Source organism: Mus caroli, unplaced genomic scaffold (assembly GCF_978045245.1).
Source record: "Mus caroli unplaced genomic scaffold, Mus_caroli_1 scaffold_4, whole genome shotgun sequence".
Classification (NCBI taxonomy): domain Eukaryota; kingdom Metazoa; phylum Chordata; class Mammalia; order Rodentia; family Muridae; genus Mus; species Mus caroli.
This window is the reverse complement of record NW_028227259.1, coordinates 6641382-6658581: the sequence shown is the minus strand read 5'-3', so window position 1 is coordinate 6658581 and position 17200 is coordinate 6641382. Positions and strand designations below refer to the sequence as shown.

At 41.4% G+C, this 17200-nt stretch overlaps 1 protein-coding gene across 9 annotated transcripts in view; it reads left to right on the top strand.

Annotated features, from left to right (window-relative positions):
• Positions 1–6149: 6149 nt before the first annotated feature.
• LOC147004899 (protein DBF4 homolog A-like) overlaps positions 6150–17200 on the top strand; it is a 390457-nt gene continuing 379406 nt past the window's right edge. For all 9 annotated transcript variants that reach the window (XM_085836432.1, XM_085836435.1, XM_085836434.1 and 6 more), the window contains exons 1-2: positions 6150–6620; positions 7095–7255. Coding sequence is in view for 6 of the 9 variants with exons in the window: in XM_085836435.1 (XP_085692561.1) it covers positions 6542–6620; positions 7095–7255 (240 nt within the window). In the remaining 3 variants the exon portion in view is untranslated. The remainder of the gene's footprint in view (positions 6621–7094; positions 7256–17200) is intronic.

The following is a 17200-nucleotide window of genomic DNA, read 5'->3' as shown; positions in this document are numbered from 1 at the left end:
CTTCCTTTTCATTTCTCTCTGTTTCTGACATGCTTTCCTGGTGCTCCTGCAAAAGTCGCTGCCCTTCCTTAACAGCTGGTTCACATTTCTTGTACTGGATACAATCCTTAATCAACTTCCATAACGGTCTTGTTCCTGCTTTCACTTTCCCTTCAGCTTCCTCTCTTGCTATATCTCTCCCTAACTTTTCCCAACTAGGTAGCATCAGGGACTCAGTGGGGGCAAACCAAGGAGCCAGTCTGTCTATCTCTGTTAAGAACCCTCTCACTGTACTTTCAGAAATCTTTAGACCTCGTCCGTTAAGCAAGGCTTGCACTGGCCCTACTAACGGTGTAGACTGGCCAGTACCCATGATCGTCCTGGACTAAAGTGTCCTTGAGACACTCACTTATTTACGTGCAATTCTTAGTCCCAAGATCGACTCACGACTTTATCTACACTTGCTTTATGATCTTATGTATCTGCCAAGCTATTCCCAGCAGATACCGTCGTGTCCAGGGCGATGAAAATTAAGACAATAACACAATATCAGGACAAGAAAGAAAACAAGCAGCACAACCCCAGCAACAATTACCGGATGTATTCCGTAGGAAAGCATACCTCTCAGAGACTTACATTAATTTCTTTTTACTTACCAGTACCACCGTTCCCCAGCTGAAGAGTTCTGAATCCACGAAGTCGAATCCTTCTCAACAGCCTTTATTGCAGGAACACTTCTCCTCCCTGTGATGCAGTTGTGAATCCTCCCTGTAACAGGGGGTCTTCGCTCGTGCCTGAAGATGTCTCTTCCTGGGTTTTGGCACCACTTGTGAGTGCCCGACTCGCCAGCAAGAAAGATGCCACAACAGGATCCTTCTGCAAGCGTTTATTGGGAGAGCTTAATTGCAGAGGCGAAAAGACCCCGGGCCCCAGAACTGGCGCTGCTTATATAGGCCTAGGAGAGGCCTGTCTATACCCGATTGGTTATGCTTTCAGTACCTCATTTGCATGCCTCAGACCAGGCATTGACTCGGCAAAAAACTCTACTGCACATTAGTTGTTTACCCAAACTTATGCATGGTGGCCAGCGGTAGCCAGCGCCATCTTGTAATGGTGTATGTGGTGTCCCACAAGTTCCCTTTGTGTTAGTGATTTTAGTGATTTCTTGTTTAATTCAACTATGTAAAAATAGAGGGGCTGGAGAGATGGGCCAGCAGTTCAGAGCACTGGCTGCTTTTGCAGAGCACCGAGGTTGGCTTTCTGTCATCCATATTGTGGCTCATGAAGGGTTGTACTTCAGTTCCAGAGGATGCAAAGCCCTTTTCCAGCTTCTGTAGGCACTAGGCATGCAAGTGGTACACATATGTACATACAGTCTAACACATATCAAAATAAATGTAAATGAATTAAGAAAACATATGTATATGTATACAGGCAATCCCAGAAGCACCCTCATCCGGAGAAATTTGGGGAGGCTTTTCAGCCCATCCCAAAATGTGTAGTTTGAGAAACTGTATGTATTTTTATTAACTGTATCAATGTTATGTAATTAAATAAGATTAATATAATATGAATCTATTGAATTAAATATATTATCTTCTTACTGTCTTGATGTACTCAAGCATTGCTGCTTGTTTTCCACTGAACAGAAAAATAAACATTCTCTGATACAAACACACTTTAGCTTTCTGTATTGGAAGTAACAGAGGCCATATCATTTTAGAATTTTTGTGTAAGCAAATATTGACATGTTGCTCATTTCTTATATTGTTCATTCACATTTCAAGTAAGATTTAAAAGTTTATAAACGTTTTTGGTCATTATTTTATTTTTAAACTTTTTTTGAGAATTTCATACATGAGTATTGTATCAATAACATTTCTAAGCCACCCTCACCACACTCCAGTTCCTCAGTTTCCCCGCTCAAATTTGTGACTTATTTTCCTTTAATTATTATTGTCTTACACACACACACACACACACACACACACACACATCTGCTGACTCCATTTAGTCGACCCCTAGATGAAGAACTATAGGCAACTATTGATTTCATAAGGGAAGAAGAACCAAACTTCTCTACAGATGAGAACCTTTATCGATTATCTAATCCTAAGTGGTCATCTTTAAATATATATACTTATGAGTTTATAAATATACAAATTTACAACACAATATATTTGTATTTATAAATATAGTAGATACTCATAATTTAAATCTATAATACAAAATTTATATTTATATAAACATATAAATAAAATTCTGCTTATAAATGTATAAATATTTAAATATATAATATACATATATAAATTTATAAGTACATTCCTATACTTATGAGTTTATAGAATCTTTAACCAACACAAACTTAATTTTTCTTCTTAGAGACTTTACCATTCAAACAATATGTGAAGAGATAGGATATAATGATCTATAACTCCAGCACTCAGAGGAAAAAGGCAGGAATATCAGAAGTTCAAAGTCAGGTCTTCACATGGCTGTGTGTACACTTGTGCACATACCTGTATTCATGACAAACACATACATACAATTTAATATTTGCATACTCATTAATGAAGACAATTTGTCATTTAGTAGTGTTTCTAAGCATCTAGTAATTTGGAGTTCTAAGTCTAATGAGTGAGGTCTTTTTAACTTCTACTAAGGAGTGATTTGCATTGAAAGATCCTGACAGAATGTAAAAGGACACAGAAGCCCTGAAATTGGCAAGATAGATGTCAGTGTTAGCAGAACTAGCTTCACTGATTTAGAAAAATAGAGGTGCACAATGCTCTGGATACTCCTTGAACCTGTGTGTCTGCCAATGTTTTGACCGTTCCTTGACCCATGTGTGTGCCCACTGATGAAGCCCATTGCCAGGTGTTTGTAATATTGGTTGCTGAGAAAGAGTCAGAAAATCTCCCCAGCAACCACAGCCCGGCCAATCCTGAGTTGCTACACCAGCATCAGACTCTTTCCTTGTACCCCTCCCATACCCATTTCTTGAGAATAGACATTGTTTAGATCTGGAAATCCCCTACTCTCCCCCTTCTCCTTTCCCCCCTGAGGGCCTATAAAAACTGGGACCTCTTTCCCCTCGAGGTGGACTCCTCTACTCCTGCACTGGATATGAGTCCTCCCCAGAGCTCTGGCTTTCCCCGAATAAAGCCTCATGTGGTTTGCAACAGGCTCGGTCTCTCGTGAGTTCTTGGGTGTCCGCTATTGTTCTGAGGCCGGAGCGAGGGGCTCCTCTCGGAGTCTTTCAGCATCACTCCAAAATTTATATATTGAAGCCCCACTATGATGGTATTTGAAGATGAGATCTTGAGAACTAACTAGGTCCTAGGGTGAAACCTCCACTATCAGATTAATGTTTGCATGGCAAAGGGAGAGAGAGAGAGAGAGAGAGAGAGTGGTCAGAGCAGGAAAGCTCTATTTGTATCTCATAAGGATGGGGCAAGGAGGCTGCTGTCCATGGCTCAGAAAGTAGTCCTTGCCTGGCACCAGATCTTGCAGTGCCGGCCTTGCTTTCTGACCTCTACCACTGTGATAAATGTTTCATTGTGTGTGTGTTTTGCTTGGTAGTGCTAAGAGTCAAACCCAGGCAGGAGTTACAGCTCTGTTCCTTACATGTTTGTTACTTAAGTTACTCAGTCTATGCTGTTAGTGCCGTAGCAATGACTAACTATGACAAACCTTTAAAAAAAGTATTTCAATATTTGTTACATCACACTGATATGTTTAGCTTTTGAAATTATTTAGCATATTCCAAATAACCTAAAATGTGAAAAAGTGAGCACTCTATTTAGAGCAATGTAATAATAAAACTTTGCATTAAATTTGTATAATGCTTTGGGTAGGATGGCCATTTTTACTATATTAATGCTATTGACCTATGATCATGGGAGATCTTTCCAACTTCTGATATCTTCTCAATTTTTTTCTTCAATGACTTAACAATCTTATCATAGAAGTCATTCTTTCACTTGCTTGGTTAGAATTATCTGAAGATATTTTCAATTGTGAAAGATATTCCCTGATTTCTTGCTCATCCCACTTGACATTTGTATATAAGAAGGCTACTGATTTTGGGGAATTACTTTTGTATCCAGATACTTTGCTGAAAGTGTTATCAGCAGTCAGGGTTCCCTGGTTGGAATTTTCAGTCATTTATGTATACTATCATATCATCCCTCTTGTGGGATATTCAGTAGACAAGACTGCTCAGACACAGGTTTAAATCAATAGAAAATCTTTATTATTCAGTCGGAGACTATACTGGGTGTTCGTGATCCCAATGTAGCCCTGGGACTTTCTCAGGGTGAGTTTTCAAGCACACAAAAAGGTCTCAGTTGACATACTTCAATTAATAAGAGCAGTGAGCCAGAAGCAGAGCCCACAGAAGCTGAAAAGCAAGGTTAGTACATTTAGAGCCTTCCTCAGAACTATGGGTTTGATGGATTAGGTCTTTGTTTTCATTTGGGCAGGTGGTGGTGTCTACCTCCTGAGTTTTACAGCCTGAAGGGTACTTCCATCATGGAGTCAGTTATGCTATGGCCTGTGGACCTACTACAGTCTGAGGTCTGTTATAATCTGCAAATAAAGATACTTTGACCTCTTCACTTCCAGTTTTATTTCCACTAGTTGTCTATTGTTCTTGCTAAGACTTCAGGTTCTATATTGAATAGGAATGGAGAGAGTAGACAATCTTATCTTGTTCCTTTTAGTGGAATTGCTTTGAGTTTCTCTTAATTTAAGTTCATGCTGCCAATGGTTTTGCTGTAAGTTGTCTTTATTGATTACGTATGTCCCCTGCATCCCAAATCTGTTCACAGCTCTTACGATGAAGGGGTGTTGGGTTTTTCTGCAATTGATGAGATGATCACGTGGTTTTTTGTCTTTCGTTTTTTTATATGTTGGATTACATTTATTGATTTACATATGTTGAGTCATTTCTGCATCTTTGTGATAAAGCCTACTTGATCTAATTCTTAATCTTCTCTCTATCTCTCTCTCTTTTGTTCTGAGGGTCAAATGCCAATATATAGATTTCAAAATCTATAAAGCTCAAGTTCTAATTATGTTAATATGTGTGTTATTATTATATCATCCTGGTGAGCCTCTAACATTTGATAGGGGCAGTGTCTTATTTAGGGCTTTATTGCTGTGAAGAGACAGCATGACCAAGGTAACACTTATCAAGACAATATTTGATTGGAGTTGGCTTACAGGTTCAGAGGTTCAGTCTATTGTCATCAGGGTGGGAGCATGGAAGTGTCGAGGCTGGCATATGGCAGGAGGAGCTGAAGGAGCTGAGAGTTCTATGACTTCATCTGAAGGCTGCTAGGAGAAGACTGGCTTCCATGCAGCCAGGAGGAGGGGGTTAAAGCCTACACCCACAGCGGTACACCTATTCCAACAAAGCTACACTTTTGAATAGTGCCACGCCCTAGGTAGGGAAAGTGGCCTGAGAAAGTAGTTTCCCTTATCTATTACTGGTGCAGGTTTGAAGCTGACAGATATAGGAGGAAGCAAACGTATCGCAGAATATCCAGCGGACTCACACTTCACAAGCCTTCCTAGACCTCTAGGAGACATCTGATTCTCCTGGAGTTGGCTTAACCACTCTCCCTTAGGTATCAAAATTAAAATGAAATTAAATGCCAATGAAAAAGAAAATATGTGGAGAATGGACAGATGTCTCAGAGGTTTAAAACACTAAGTGTTCCTCCCGAGAAAATGAGTTGGATTCCCAGAACCCACAAAACCTTCTGTAACCCCAGTCCTAGGGACCCAACATTCTCTTTGGGCCTCCAACCATAGATACTGCATACACATGGCGGGTGCACAGACACACCTGTCAGCAAAATACTTCATACGACTAAAAGCAGTGAAAACCGCCTTGGGCAAATTTTTACCAAAAAGGCTTTTCTTAATTGCACCTGAAAACGTGTGACTCACGCCCAGCACACAGTAGGCCCTCAGTCCAGATCTGTGTCAAAACTGACTTGCCCTGCACTCAAGGCATGGTCGCTTGGAAACACAAGCAATAGTAGTAGCTAGTGAGCAACCCTGCAGCTCCTCGCAGACCTCTGGGGCGAATTCAGGGTGTGGCCACTGTGCAGGTGACCTCCATCACCTCTCCTTCTTTGGTCTGCAGTCTCCTTCTTGGGTTTTGGGGTGGCGATGGTCGCGTCGCCTTGGAGACCAGCTAGCTGTGCGGGGAGGGAACTACATTTCCCAGCTACTCTGGTGCGCGTGGCCGGATGCGGCGCGGGGGCAAGTGCACCACCAGGCCCGCTGCGCACCCGGCTCGCTCCCCGCCATGCTGGCCGCCCGCCCCGGCCTCCGCCTGGGGATGAGGTGGGAGGCGCTAGAAGCCACTTAGGTACAGCCTGGCGCCCGAAGCGGCGCTCGCTAGCTGCCCTCGCCACCGAAGCGCCCGCCAGGCACAATGCAGCACTGAGGCAAACGCGGCTGCGGCAGAGGCAGCGGCTCGGGCTGGGAAGGGGCGGTTGGGAGCCCGAGCCCCGGGCCGGGGCAGGAGCAGCTGAGCGCCGCCACCATGCAGGCAGCAGCGGCCGCGTCCTTCTGGCTGCTCTGCGTCTTGGGGACCTGCCCCGAGGCGCGCTGCGGTCGGGCAGGTAAGTTCGCAGCTGCTGGGGCGTCCAGGACACTTTGGAGCCTGGAAGGACCCCGAAAAGCCGCACCCGCAATTCCACAGTGCGCGGTTTTTTATTTTTATTTTTTGAAGGGCTGCGCGGAAGGGGTGTAAGCACACATGTGTGGGGGACACGAGGATGCATCAGCAATCTGGGATCAAATGCTCTTTCTTTCTTTCTTTCTTTCTTTTTTTTTTCCTCTTTCCTCCTGCAAAAGAAGAGTCTCCTTCAGGAGAATGGGAACGGGGTGCCCTGTTTCTGGGCCCGGAGATGCTCCAGGGGAGCTGGTTCCAGGGTTTTCCAGCTGGTGTCTCTGCGTCCTTCCCAGTTAGGTCCGGGAGGGAGGAGGCGGGGGAATAAAGGTGATGAGGACCGCAGGATGGAGGCCTGTGGGTCAGGGTCATTATTTTTTGCTGTTTCTCTCCACTCCCTCCTTCCCTCCTGCCTGCCTGCAAGGAGTCGCCTCACTGAAAGGACTGGAGAGGGGGAATGAAAACCGCTTCCTGGAGCGCCAGAGCATCATACCACTGCGCCTCATCTATAGCTTGGGCGGCGAGGACGAAACTCAGCAAGACCAGCTCAACACTCGGGTGAGGGGCAACCCTGGCGGACCGCAGGTGAGTGGCAGGGTTCTGGAGGTGGTCCTCCACGCTGCCCAGGGACCCCGCGTTTGCTTAGGGTTGCCCTGGAAAAGCGGTGTACCGGGTGAAAAGAGCACAGTCCTAATGTGATTCCCGCATGATTCTCTTGGTGCAAGTGCAAAAAGGAGGAAAAAAGGAACCGAAAGAAGGGTAGGCTAATGTTTTGCAGAGGTGCTAGGGGGTAGGGGTAGCATTGGATGCACCTAGTAGCCCTGTAACCTGAGCTAGGGACAAGAGGCACAGACCCTCATCTCCTTAGTCAAGCAAAAACTGCACGGGGTAGGAGGAGATTCTATTTAGGCAGGATATGCATCATCACCTTTGTTGTTTTAACTCTGAGAGAAAACATTATCAACCAAGATGATTATTGTAGAAAGAAGAGAGGAGAAGAAAACTAGGCTGCTCTAAGAAACCAAACTAAAATAAATAACATCTCAAAATCCCCTGGTCACTGAGATTTTTGAACACCAGAGACATGCCCATTCAGTCCTAACTTAATGTCCGAAAACGGGTCTTCCTCGGGTGCGATCGTTTTATTGAGCACTTACATTGCTCTGAAAACTAACTTATTTCAGTACTTGCATTTTAATCAATACCAAACATCTATAGATACAAATGAGTACTGGCTAACTCTAGCAAACATTTTTGGGACCGTAAGTGTTTTTATGTTTGTATGGATCAAGCTGACAATTTGTTCATCTACAAGTGCATCTGAAGTTCATGTAGTTGGTAATTGAAAACTTTACTTAAGTAAAAATAAGCTGGGCAGTTTCATATCATAAATACATTCAACACTAACATAGCTGTGATGTGATAATGTACTCAGTTATTCACGTGTGTGACATATTTAAAGAGTGAAAAATATTTAAGTCTATATTTGCACTCGAATATTTGGCTCCATTAAAAGTTTGTTGACATAGGTAGAAATTCAGGGTAACTTGTAGTATCCATGGATGTTAGATTAATGTAGTAGAGAACCTAACATGTCCAGCTCTTAATGAAGGATTTTATTATCTGAATTAATGCTTGGCATCTGCTTGTTTCTCTTGTTAAATTTTGGCTTGTTTCCAAGGAAAACCTGCAGAAGGTAACCTGTCTTATTTTTCAGTTAGTTAATAATTATTCCTGTGAGGGAGTATTCTGATGCTTGTTTGTAGCCTCTGATTAAAAAGAAAAAAAAACAATCTAGACACACACACACACAAACTAAACAGAGGAATATAGTGAATCCTAGCTTCAGTGACTGGGAACTTACAGTCCATCTTGCTTTTCTCTGCCTCCTACTGGCCTGCTCCTTTCTGTATTACTTTGAAGCAAGCAACTGATGCTTTGTTTATTAACATTTTCAGTAATAAAACTCTGAAGGATAAGGGCTATATTAAAAATGCAACTCTGAATTGCCACAGTAAAAATAAGATTCATTCTTTGATACTATAAAACAACCATTCTTTCAGAAACACTTATCTCAAAAATATACTTATATGTTTGTTACACAGACACACAGACACACACACACACACACACACACACACACACACACACACTCATTTTGAGCCAGAGCTAAAAGAAAGGGCATACTTAGTTCATTGAAGTCTCTTTTAGTGTATGATTTCTTCTACCTATGCTTTTGTCTTTATTTTAATTTGCCTTTTAATTGGTTCTTATTTTTAATTTTCATTGAAATTTACTTATTGAGACATGACATCTTTTATTCTGTATAGAGTTTTCCATGGTCAGGAATTTGCTGATGTAGACAGTGTGTTAGAGCAAGCCCCAGAGTCTTTGTGGGAAGGGAAGGAAGGATGGAGAGGAGCAGAGATGCAGAGAGAGGGGTGTGAGGGAACAGACGCGGGACCTCTGTCTCTGCCGCCTGCTGACCATGACCTCAAATCCGCCCACTTTGTGATGATAGAAGGAAGGCCACTGCTTCTGAGAAAAAGAGTGTTGTTTTCTCTCTCAGTGTTTCTAGAACACCTCTTCTGAGATGTTTTAACTCAGATGGGCCTCTCCATATGGGGCATACGATACGATAGGCCCTTCACAAGGAAACTTTGCAGCCCAGGTGAATGAGACTGTTGTTTGGTAGAACTTAGGTTAAACATGTATAGATGACTACTCCGAGTCAGAATTGGAAGTAATGCTATTTATAATTATGGCAAATTATCCTCGGTATCTAAAGGTACACACAGCACATTTTGATATCTCCATCACCCAGGGAGTCAATGTACTTTACCAGGATCCTTTAATTGCAGCAGGACACCACAGAGAACTGATGGAATCTCAAAGACCAGTATTTCCTACAGAGAGGAAACTGAGGGATTTTCTTGTCTGTTAGGCCTTCCTGGTTTCCAGAGAGCTATAATTTAACCCGAAAATGTGTGGATTTTATATAGCTCTTGTTTCTATTATTATTATCATTATTATTTTGGTAAAAAGAACTTTTGGCACTGTAGGTACCCATGGATATCTTTAGCATTTTCCTTTGTATTATAGAAATAATGTCTGGATGATTCTTTTGTTACCTCATAAGGTACACGTGTGTGTGTTTGTGTGTGTGTGTGTCTGTGTGCAAGCAATTCATTTATTGACTCATTAAGAGGAATTTATTCACTTTGAGCTCTTGCTAGTTAGCATTTTAAGTAAATCAAGGTCATAGGGATTTAGAAATAAAAGCCACAGTTCTAGCCTTTAAGGGGTTTACAGAGAGCTGGGAAAATGAATGAGTGCTTGAACAATTATTCTTTGCCCTTCAGTCTTGAGGTAATTACAGGGGCTGTGGAAACAGTGGAAGCCCAGTGCCCAGCGCATAACCCCACAAGAAGTCTCTGGGCTCTCCCAGGAGGTGCTGTCTGATTGGTCATATTACAGACAAGGAGTGGGCATAGCTAGCAGAGAGGGCAGCATGTTCAGAGTCACATGGAAGCCAGGCATTGCCTCTGCTAACTGCAGATGAGATTTGGGGGACCAGTGTGAGAAGCATGTCGCTCCTAGATGCTGCAGCAAGTTCTGATGTTCTGAGGAGTTGGGACTTGGCTCTGCAGGCTATGTAAGCCTTTTGGCAAGGAGGATTAACTGGCTAAATTCATGATCCTATGGTATCATCCTAGTGTTACAGAAGAATAATTGTAATTCTCAAGAGTGAGCAGGAGTATTATTCACTTTTATTCACTGATCAATTCCAGTTCGTATCCTTAAGCTTTGTAAGTGCTGAGCTCCCAAACATGCTGAGAAGACCAGATGAGTGGCATTTATGAAGCACCTAGGTCAACGCTGGGTATGCAGTGACTCTCTAAGAGTCTTTTAAGTCATAGTCACTCCCTTGGCAGCTCCAGGACTGTTTTTATTCATTTTATGACATCATTTGAATGCAAAATGATGCCCTCATTACCTGAATTTAACACATTCCCTGAAGTTACAGATTACTCATTTTTTACATAACATGGAATGGTCTTGGAAGGAAGAGACCTTATAGGCCATTCAAATTAGCTCAGAAATTACCACTTACCTGATAGGCTCGAGCAACTGACCAAGGGAAGGTGGTCACCACTGTAGTCTTAGATAGTTCCATTCCTCAAGCTCAAGAGACTAGGTGAGTATCAAATTTCTTTTATATTATTAATGTGAGCTTGTTTCAGTTTTCATCCATAGATGGCAATATGAAGCTTTTATTTTAGAAGAAATTTCACTGTGGTTCTACTTGAATGGTGACAGTTTAGTGTGAAATGGTGATTTCAGTGATACAAGGCCATATTGTGAGATTTTTTTTTTCTTTTTACTTATTGCATAGTGAGTTATTCCAGTGCTTACTAATTCTTATTGCAAATGGGATGATTACCCTGTGTAGACACTCATTATGTCATAAAATGCTAGAGATTATAGTCAAAATAGTTGTAGTTGATTGTGAGTAACCTTGCTGTCTTCAGGGTTGTCAAATATGAAGTAGTGCCAAGCTTAGAAGATAGCCCTCGAATATTTAAAATATTGAGGTTTTTGGTGTTTTTCCTTCTTTCTTGACAGTTTTTTTTGCTAAAAGAATTGGCTGCCTGTAGATAGTAAGGTAAAACATATATCTTTCATGAATTTGTATAAGGTGTCATGTACTGAGCCTTACTGCTTATTGACCATTGATGGCCCTGTCGTTGCTATCTTAGACGTGCTTACTAATGGTTGCTCTTTGTGCCAGCTAAGCAGCATATAGTTACCACGACACTAGACGTGGGTCATCTGATAGTTTTTTTTTGTTACATAGTTACCTTTAAATTCTGTTATGTATTTTTAAAACACCCAGTGATTTTATACTCCTACAAACGACATAATTTCTTATATCAGAAGTATTGTTTGGAAATACAAGATCTACTTTCTTCCATCCTGTCCTCTGCAAAGTATTACAGCTTCATAAGGAGTCGTCAAGTGGGGACAAGGACATGGATCTATAACTCTCCACCGTCTTATTGCTCACCATTAGTGAGTGGGTCAGAAAGCACACTCAAGGCAAGATGGCAGCAGAGCTGTGCTCTGGCTTTTTGTTTATTTTGGCTAATATTTATATATATGACATGGAATATGTGAGCTGTCCTTAACATCAAGCTGTTCCCTCTGAGGGCACCGAGTCAGGCTGGCACTCAGTTATCTGCAGTACAGCTCCCCCAGTGGTGAAGGGTTCCTAGGAATTATAGCTTTCATGGTAGCTTGCCAGGTTAGCACAAACATCTTTTTTCTTTTTTTTTTTAAAGTAATGGTAAACCCATTTTATTTCTCTGAAATATTGCACTGAGTTAGAAAAAGATAGGGTAAAACTCTTGCAAGTAGACTTTCATAACACAGGTGAGTGCACAGTGTTCCCCCCAACTGCCTAGGAGGAGGGGTTGTGAGGACATCGCCCTGGTACCGCAGAGGAGGCAGGTGCATGAGGACAGGTCTGAGAGCCTGGCCCACCAACTTTTCTTTACTGTTTTTTTTTTTAAAGTTTTTTTTTTAAATTTTTAATATTTTTATTACATATTTTCCTCAGTTACATTTCCAATGCTATCCCAAAAGTCCCCCATAGCGCCCCCCACTTCCCTACCCACCCATTCCCATTCTTTTGCCCCTGGCATTCCCCTATATTGGGGCATATAAAGTTTGCAAGTCCAATGGGCCTCTCTTTCCAGTGATGGCCGACTAGGGTTGCAGATCCCTTTAGCTCCTTGGGTACTTTCTTTAGCTTTTGCATAGGGAGCCCTGTGATACATCCAATAGCTGACTGTGAGTAAAAGTACATTTGTTAAACTTAGTAGCTCAATATTAATACATTTTTGCCATATGGAGCAGGAAAGAAATATTTCACAGTGCATTTTTGTTTACCTACCAATTCAATAAAGTAAAAATAAAAATTAAAATATCCCTTAATCCCTTAAATGTTTTTAATACAACCTTCTTTTAATTTTACAACTATCTATCAATCTATCTATCAATCAATCTATCTATCTACTGTGCATGTGTGTGTGTGCGTGTGTATGTTTGTACATGTGAAGGTCAGAAGACAACATCATACAGGAGTCATGTCTCTCCTTTTACCATGTAAGTTCTAGGAATTAAACTTAGGTTACCAGGCCTGGCTGCAAGCATCATTATCCACTGAGACATCTTGTAGGCTTTCCCTTAAATTTTCATTCAGAATATAAATGTAGGGATAGAATTCTAGACGACAGAAGAGACCTAATTCAGGTATCACTCTTTCTTATCTTTGATATCCCAATCTGTATGTGTATACTGTGTGTGTGTATATATACAGACACATATACATATAGTTACGTATGCAATTCCACACAATTATTTTATTGTGCACAGAGGATTCACTGTTTGATCATTTCTTCATAGCTACATGGAGACCAAGTAGGAGCTTATGAGTTTATAAAGAATGTTGTTAGTTTTACTTACTTTCTCACAGTACAAAACATGCCACGTGTTCTTTTTATGGTTCTAGAGCCCATTTTAGAGAGAGGCCTGCTGTTTTTCTCCTGACTCACTGAGAATGGAATCTGTAACAGAGGTATCATTTCACAGCTCAGTGAGGCTAAGCTAGGACCACCTTTATCAGGAAGTCTTGAGGACTAACCCCATGTGGAAAGAAGATGCTCATCCGAGTGGGACAGGCGTGGAAGGGGGGGTGGGGGGTGGGTGGAGAAAAGCGAGAGGAATGGTGGGAAGCAGGAAGGGAAGGAAACTGAGAAAAGAAGATGTCAGTGTTATGTATGCTGTGTATTAACATGTTTAATATGTGGTAATTTTGTGGGGGCTTTTATGCCAAATTAACTTCTTAGTGTTTGGTGTACATCATGTTCACAGAAGTCCAGTGGTAGGTCATAACTTGCCATCTTTAATGAAGCCAACAGGGGATTCGAACTCAAAAACTTCATCTCCACTTCACTTGCTGAATTCTTGGGTCAGACAGGATTCAAGACATGTAAGATGTCTTTGGCATCAGAATCCAAAGGTTTCTTTTATTTCCCCGATTGGAGTTACACTTTTAGTGCTTCAAAAATACCGGTCTTTATATTTGTTTTTTTTTTTTGTTTTGTTTTTTGTTTTGTTTTGTTTTTTGTTTTTTGTTTTAATTAGGTAATTTCCTCAATTACATTTCCAATGCTATCCAAAAAGTCCCCAATACACTCCCCCCCCAAGCCCCCCACCCACCCACCCCCACCCCTTGGCCCTGGCATTCCCCTGTACTGGGGCACATAAAGTTGGCAAGTCCAATGGGCCTCTCTTTCCAGTGATGGCCTACTAGGCCATCTTTTGATACAAATGCATCTAGAGTGAAGAGCTCTGGGGAACTGGTTAGTTCATAATAATGATCCACCTATGGGGTTGCAGTTCCCTTTAGCTCCTTGGGTATTTTCTCTAGCTCCTCCATTGGGGGCCCTGTGATCCATCCAATAGCTGACTGTGAGCATCCACTTCTGTGTTTGCTAGGCCCCGGTATTGTCTAACAAGAGACAGCTATAATCTGGGTCCTTTCAGCAAAATCTTGCTAGTGTATGCAATGGTGTCAGCGTTTGGAAGCTGATTATGGGATGGATCCCTGGATATGGCAGTCTTTAGATGGTCCATCCTTTCTTCACAGCTCCAAACTTTATCTCTGTAACTCTTTCCATGGGTGTTTTGTTCCCAATTCCAAGAAGGGGCAAAGTGTCCACACTTTGGTCTTCGTTCTTCTTGAGTTTCATGTGTTTAACAAATTGTATCTTATATCTTGGGTATGCTAAGTTTTTGGGCTAATATCCACTTATCAGTGAGTACATATTGTGTGAGTTCCTTTGTGAATATGTTACCTCACTCAGAATGATGCCCTCCAGATCCATCCATTTGCCTAGGAATTTCATAAATTCATTCCTTTTAATAGCTGAGTAGTACTCCATTGTGTAAATGTACCACATTTTATGTATCCATTCCTCTGTTGAGGGGCATCTGGGTTCTTTCCAGCTTCTGGCTACTATAAATAAGGCTGCTATGAACATAGTGGAGCATGTGTCCTTCTTACCGGTTGGAACATCTTCTGAATATATGCCCAGGAGAGGTATTGCTGGATCCTCTGGTAGTATTATGTCCAATTTTCTGAGGAACCGCCAAACTGATTTCCAGAGTGGTTGTAACAGCTTGCAATCCCACCAACAATGAAGGAGTGTTCCTCTTTCTCCACATCCTCGCCAACATCTGCTGTCACCTGAATTTTTGATCTTAGCCATTCTGACTGGTGTGAGGTGGAATCTCAGGGTTGTTTTGATTTGCATTTCCCTGATGATTAAGGATGTTGAACATTTTTTCAGGTGCTTCTCTGCCATTCGGTATTCCTCAGGTGAGAATTCTTTGTTCAATTCTGAGCCCCATTTTTTAACGGGGTTATTTGATTTTCTGGAGTCCACCGTCTTGAGTTCCTTATATATATTGGATATTAGTCCTCTGTTTGATTTAGGATAGGTAAAGATCCTTTCCCAATCTGTTGGTGGTCTTTTTGTCTTATTGACGGTGTCTTTCGCCTTGCAGAAGCTTTGCAACTTTATGAGGTTCCATTTATCGATTCTCGATCTTACAGTGCAAGCCTTTGCTGTTCTATTCAGGAATTTTTCCCCTGTACCCATATCTTCGAGGCTTTTCCCTACTTTCTCCTCTATAAGTTTCAGTGTCTCTGGTTTTATGTGGAGTTCCTTAATCCACTTAGATTTGACCTTGGTACAAGGAGATAGGAATGGATCAATTCGCATTCTTCTACAGGATAACCGCCAGTTGTGCCAGCACCATTTGTTGAAAATGCTGTCTTTTTTCCACTGGATGGTTTTTGCTCCCTTGTCAAAGATCAAGTGACCATAGGTATGTGGGTTGATCTCAGGGTCTTCAAATCTGTTCCATTGGTCTACTTATCTGTCGTTATACCAGTTCCATGCAGTTTTTATCACAATTGCTCTGTAGTACAGCTTTAGGTCAGGCATGGTGATTCCTCCAGAGGTTCTTTTATCCTTGAGAAGAGTTTTTGCTATCCTAGGTTTTTTGTTGTTCCAGATGAATTTGCAGATTGCCTTTTCCAATTCGTAGAAGAATTGAGTTGGAATTTTGATGGGGATTGCATTGAATCTGTAGATTGCTTTTGGCAAGATAGCCATTTTTACAATGTTGATCCTGCCAATCCATGAGCATGGGACGTTTTTCCATCTTCTGAGATCTTCTTTAATTTCTTTCTTCAGGGACTTGAAGTTCTTGTCATACAGATCTTTCACTTCCTTAGTTAGAGTTACGCCAAGGTATTTTATATTGTTTGTGACTATTGAGAAGGGTGTTGTTTCCTTAATTTCCTTCTCTGCTTGTTTATCCTTTGTGTACAGAAAGGCCATTGACTTGCTTGAGTTAATTTTATAACCAGCTACTTCACCGAAGCTATTTATCAGGCTTAGGAGTTCTCTGGTGGAATTTTTAGGGTCACTTATGTATACTATCATATCATCTGCAAAAAGCGATATTTTGACTTCTTCTTTTCCGATTTGTATCCCCTTGATCTCCTTTTGTTGTCTAATTGCTCTGGCTAGGACTTCAAGTACAATGTTGAATAGGTAGGGAGAGAGTGGGCAGCCTTGTCTAGTCCCTGATTTTAGTGGGATTGCTTCAAGCTTCTCACCATTTACTTTGATGTTGGCTACTGGTTTGCTTTATATTGCTTTTATCATGGTTAGGTATGGGCCTTGAATTCCTGATCTTTCCAAGACTTTTATCATGAATGGGTGTTGGATTTTGTCAAATGCTTTTTCAGCATCTAACGGGATGATCATGTGGTTTTTGTCTTTGAGTTTATTTATATAATGGATTACATTGATGGATTTTCGAATATTGAACCATCCTTGCATCCCTGGGATGAAACCTACTTGGTCAGGATGGATGATTGTTTTGATGTGTTCTTGGATTCGGTTAGCGAGAACTTTATTGAGGATTTTTGCATCAATATTCATAAGGGAAATTGGTCTGAAGTTCTCTATTTTTGTTGGGTCTTTATGTGGTTTAGGTATCAGAGTAATTGTGGCTTCATAGAATGAGTTGGGTAGAGTACCTTCTGATTGTATTTTGTGGAATAGTTTGTGAAGAACTGGGATTAGTTCTTCTTTGAAGGTTTGATAGAACTCTGCACTAAACCCATCTGGTCCTGGGCTTTTCTTGGTTGGGAGACTATTAATGACTGCTTCTATTTCTTTAGGGGTTATGGGACTGTTTAGATCATTAACCTGATCTTGATTTAACTTTGGTACCTGGTATCTGTCTAGAAACTTGTCCATTTCATCCAGGTTCTCCAGTTTTGTTGAGTATAGCCTTTTGTAGAATGATCTGATGGTGTTTTGGATTTCTGCAGGGTCTGTTGTTATGTCTCCCTTTTCATTTCTGATTTTGTTAATTAGAGTA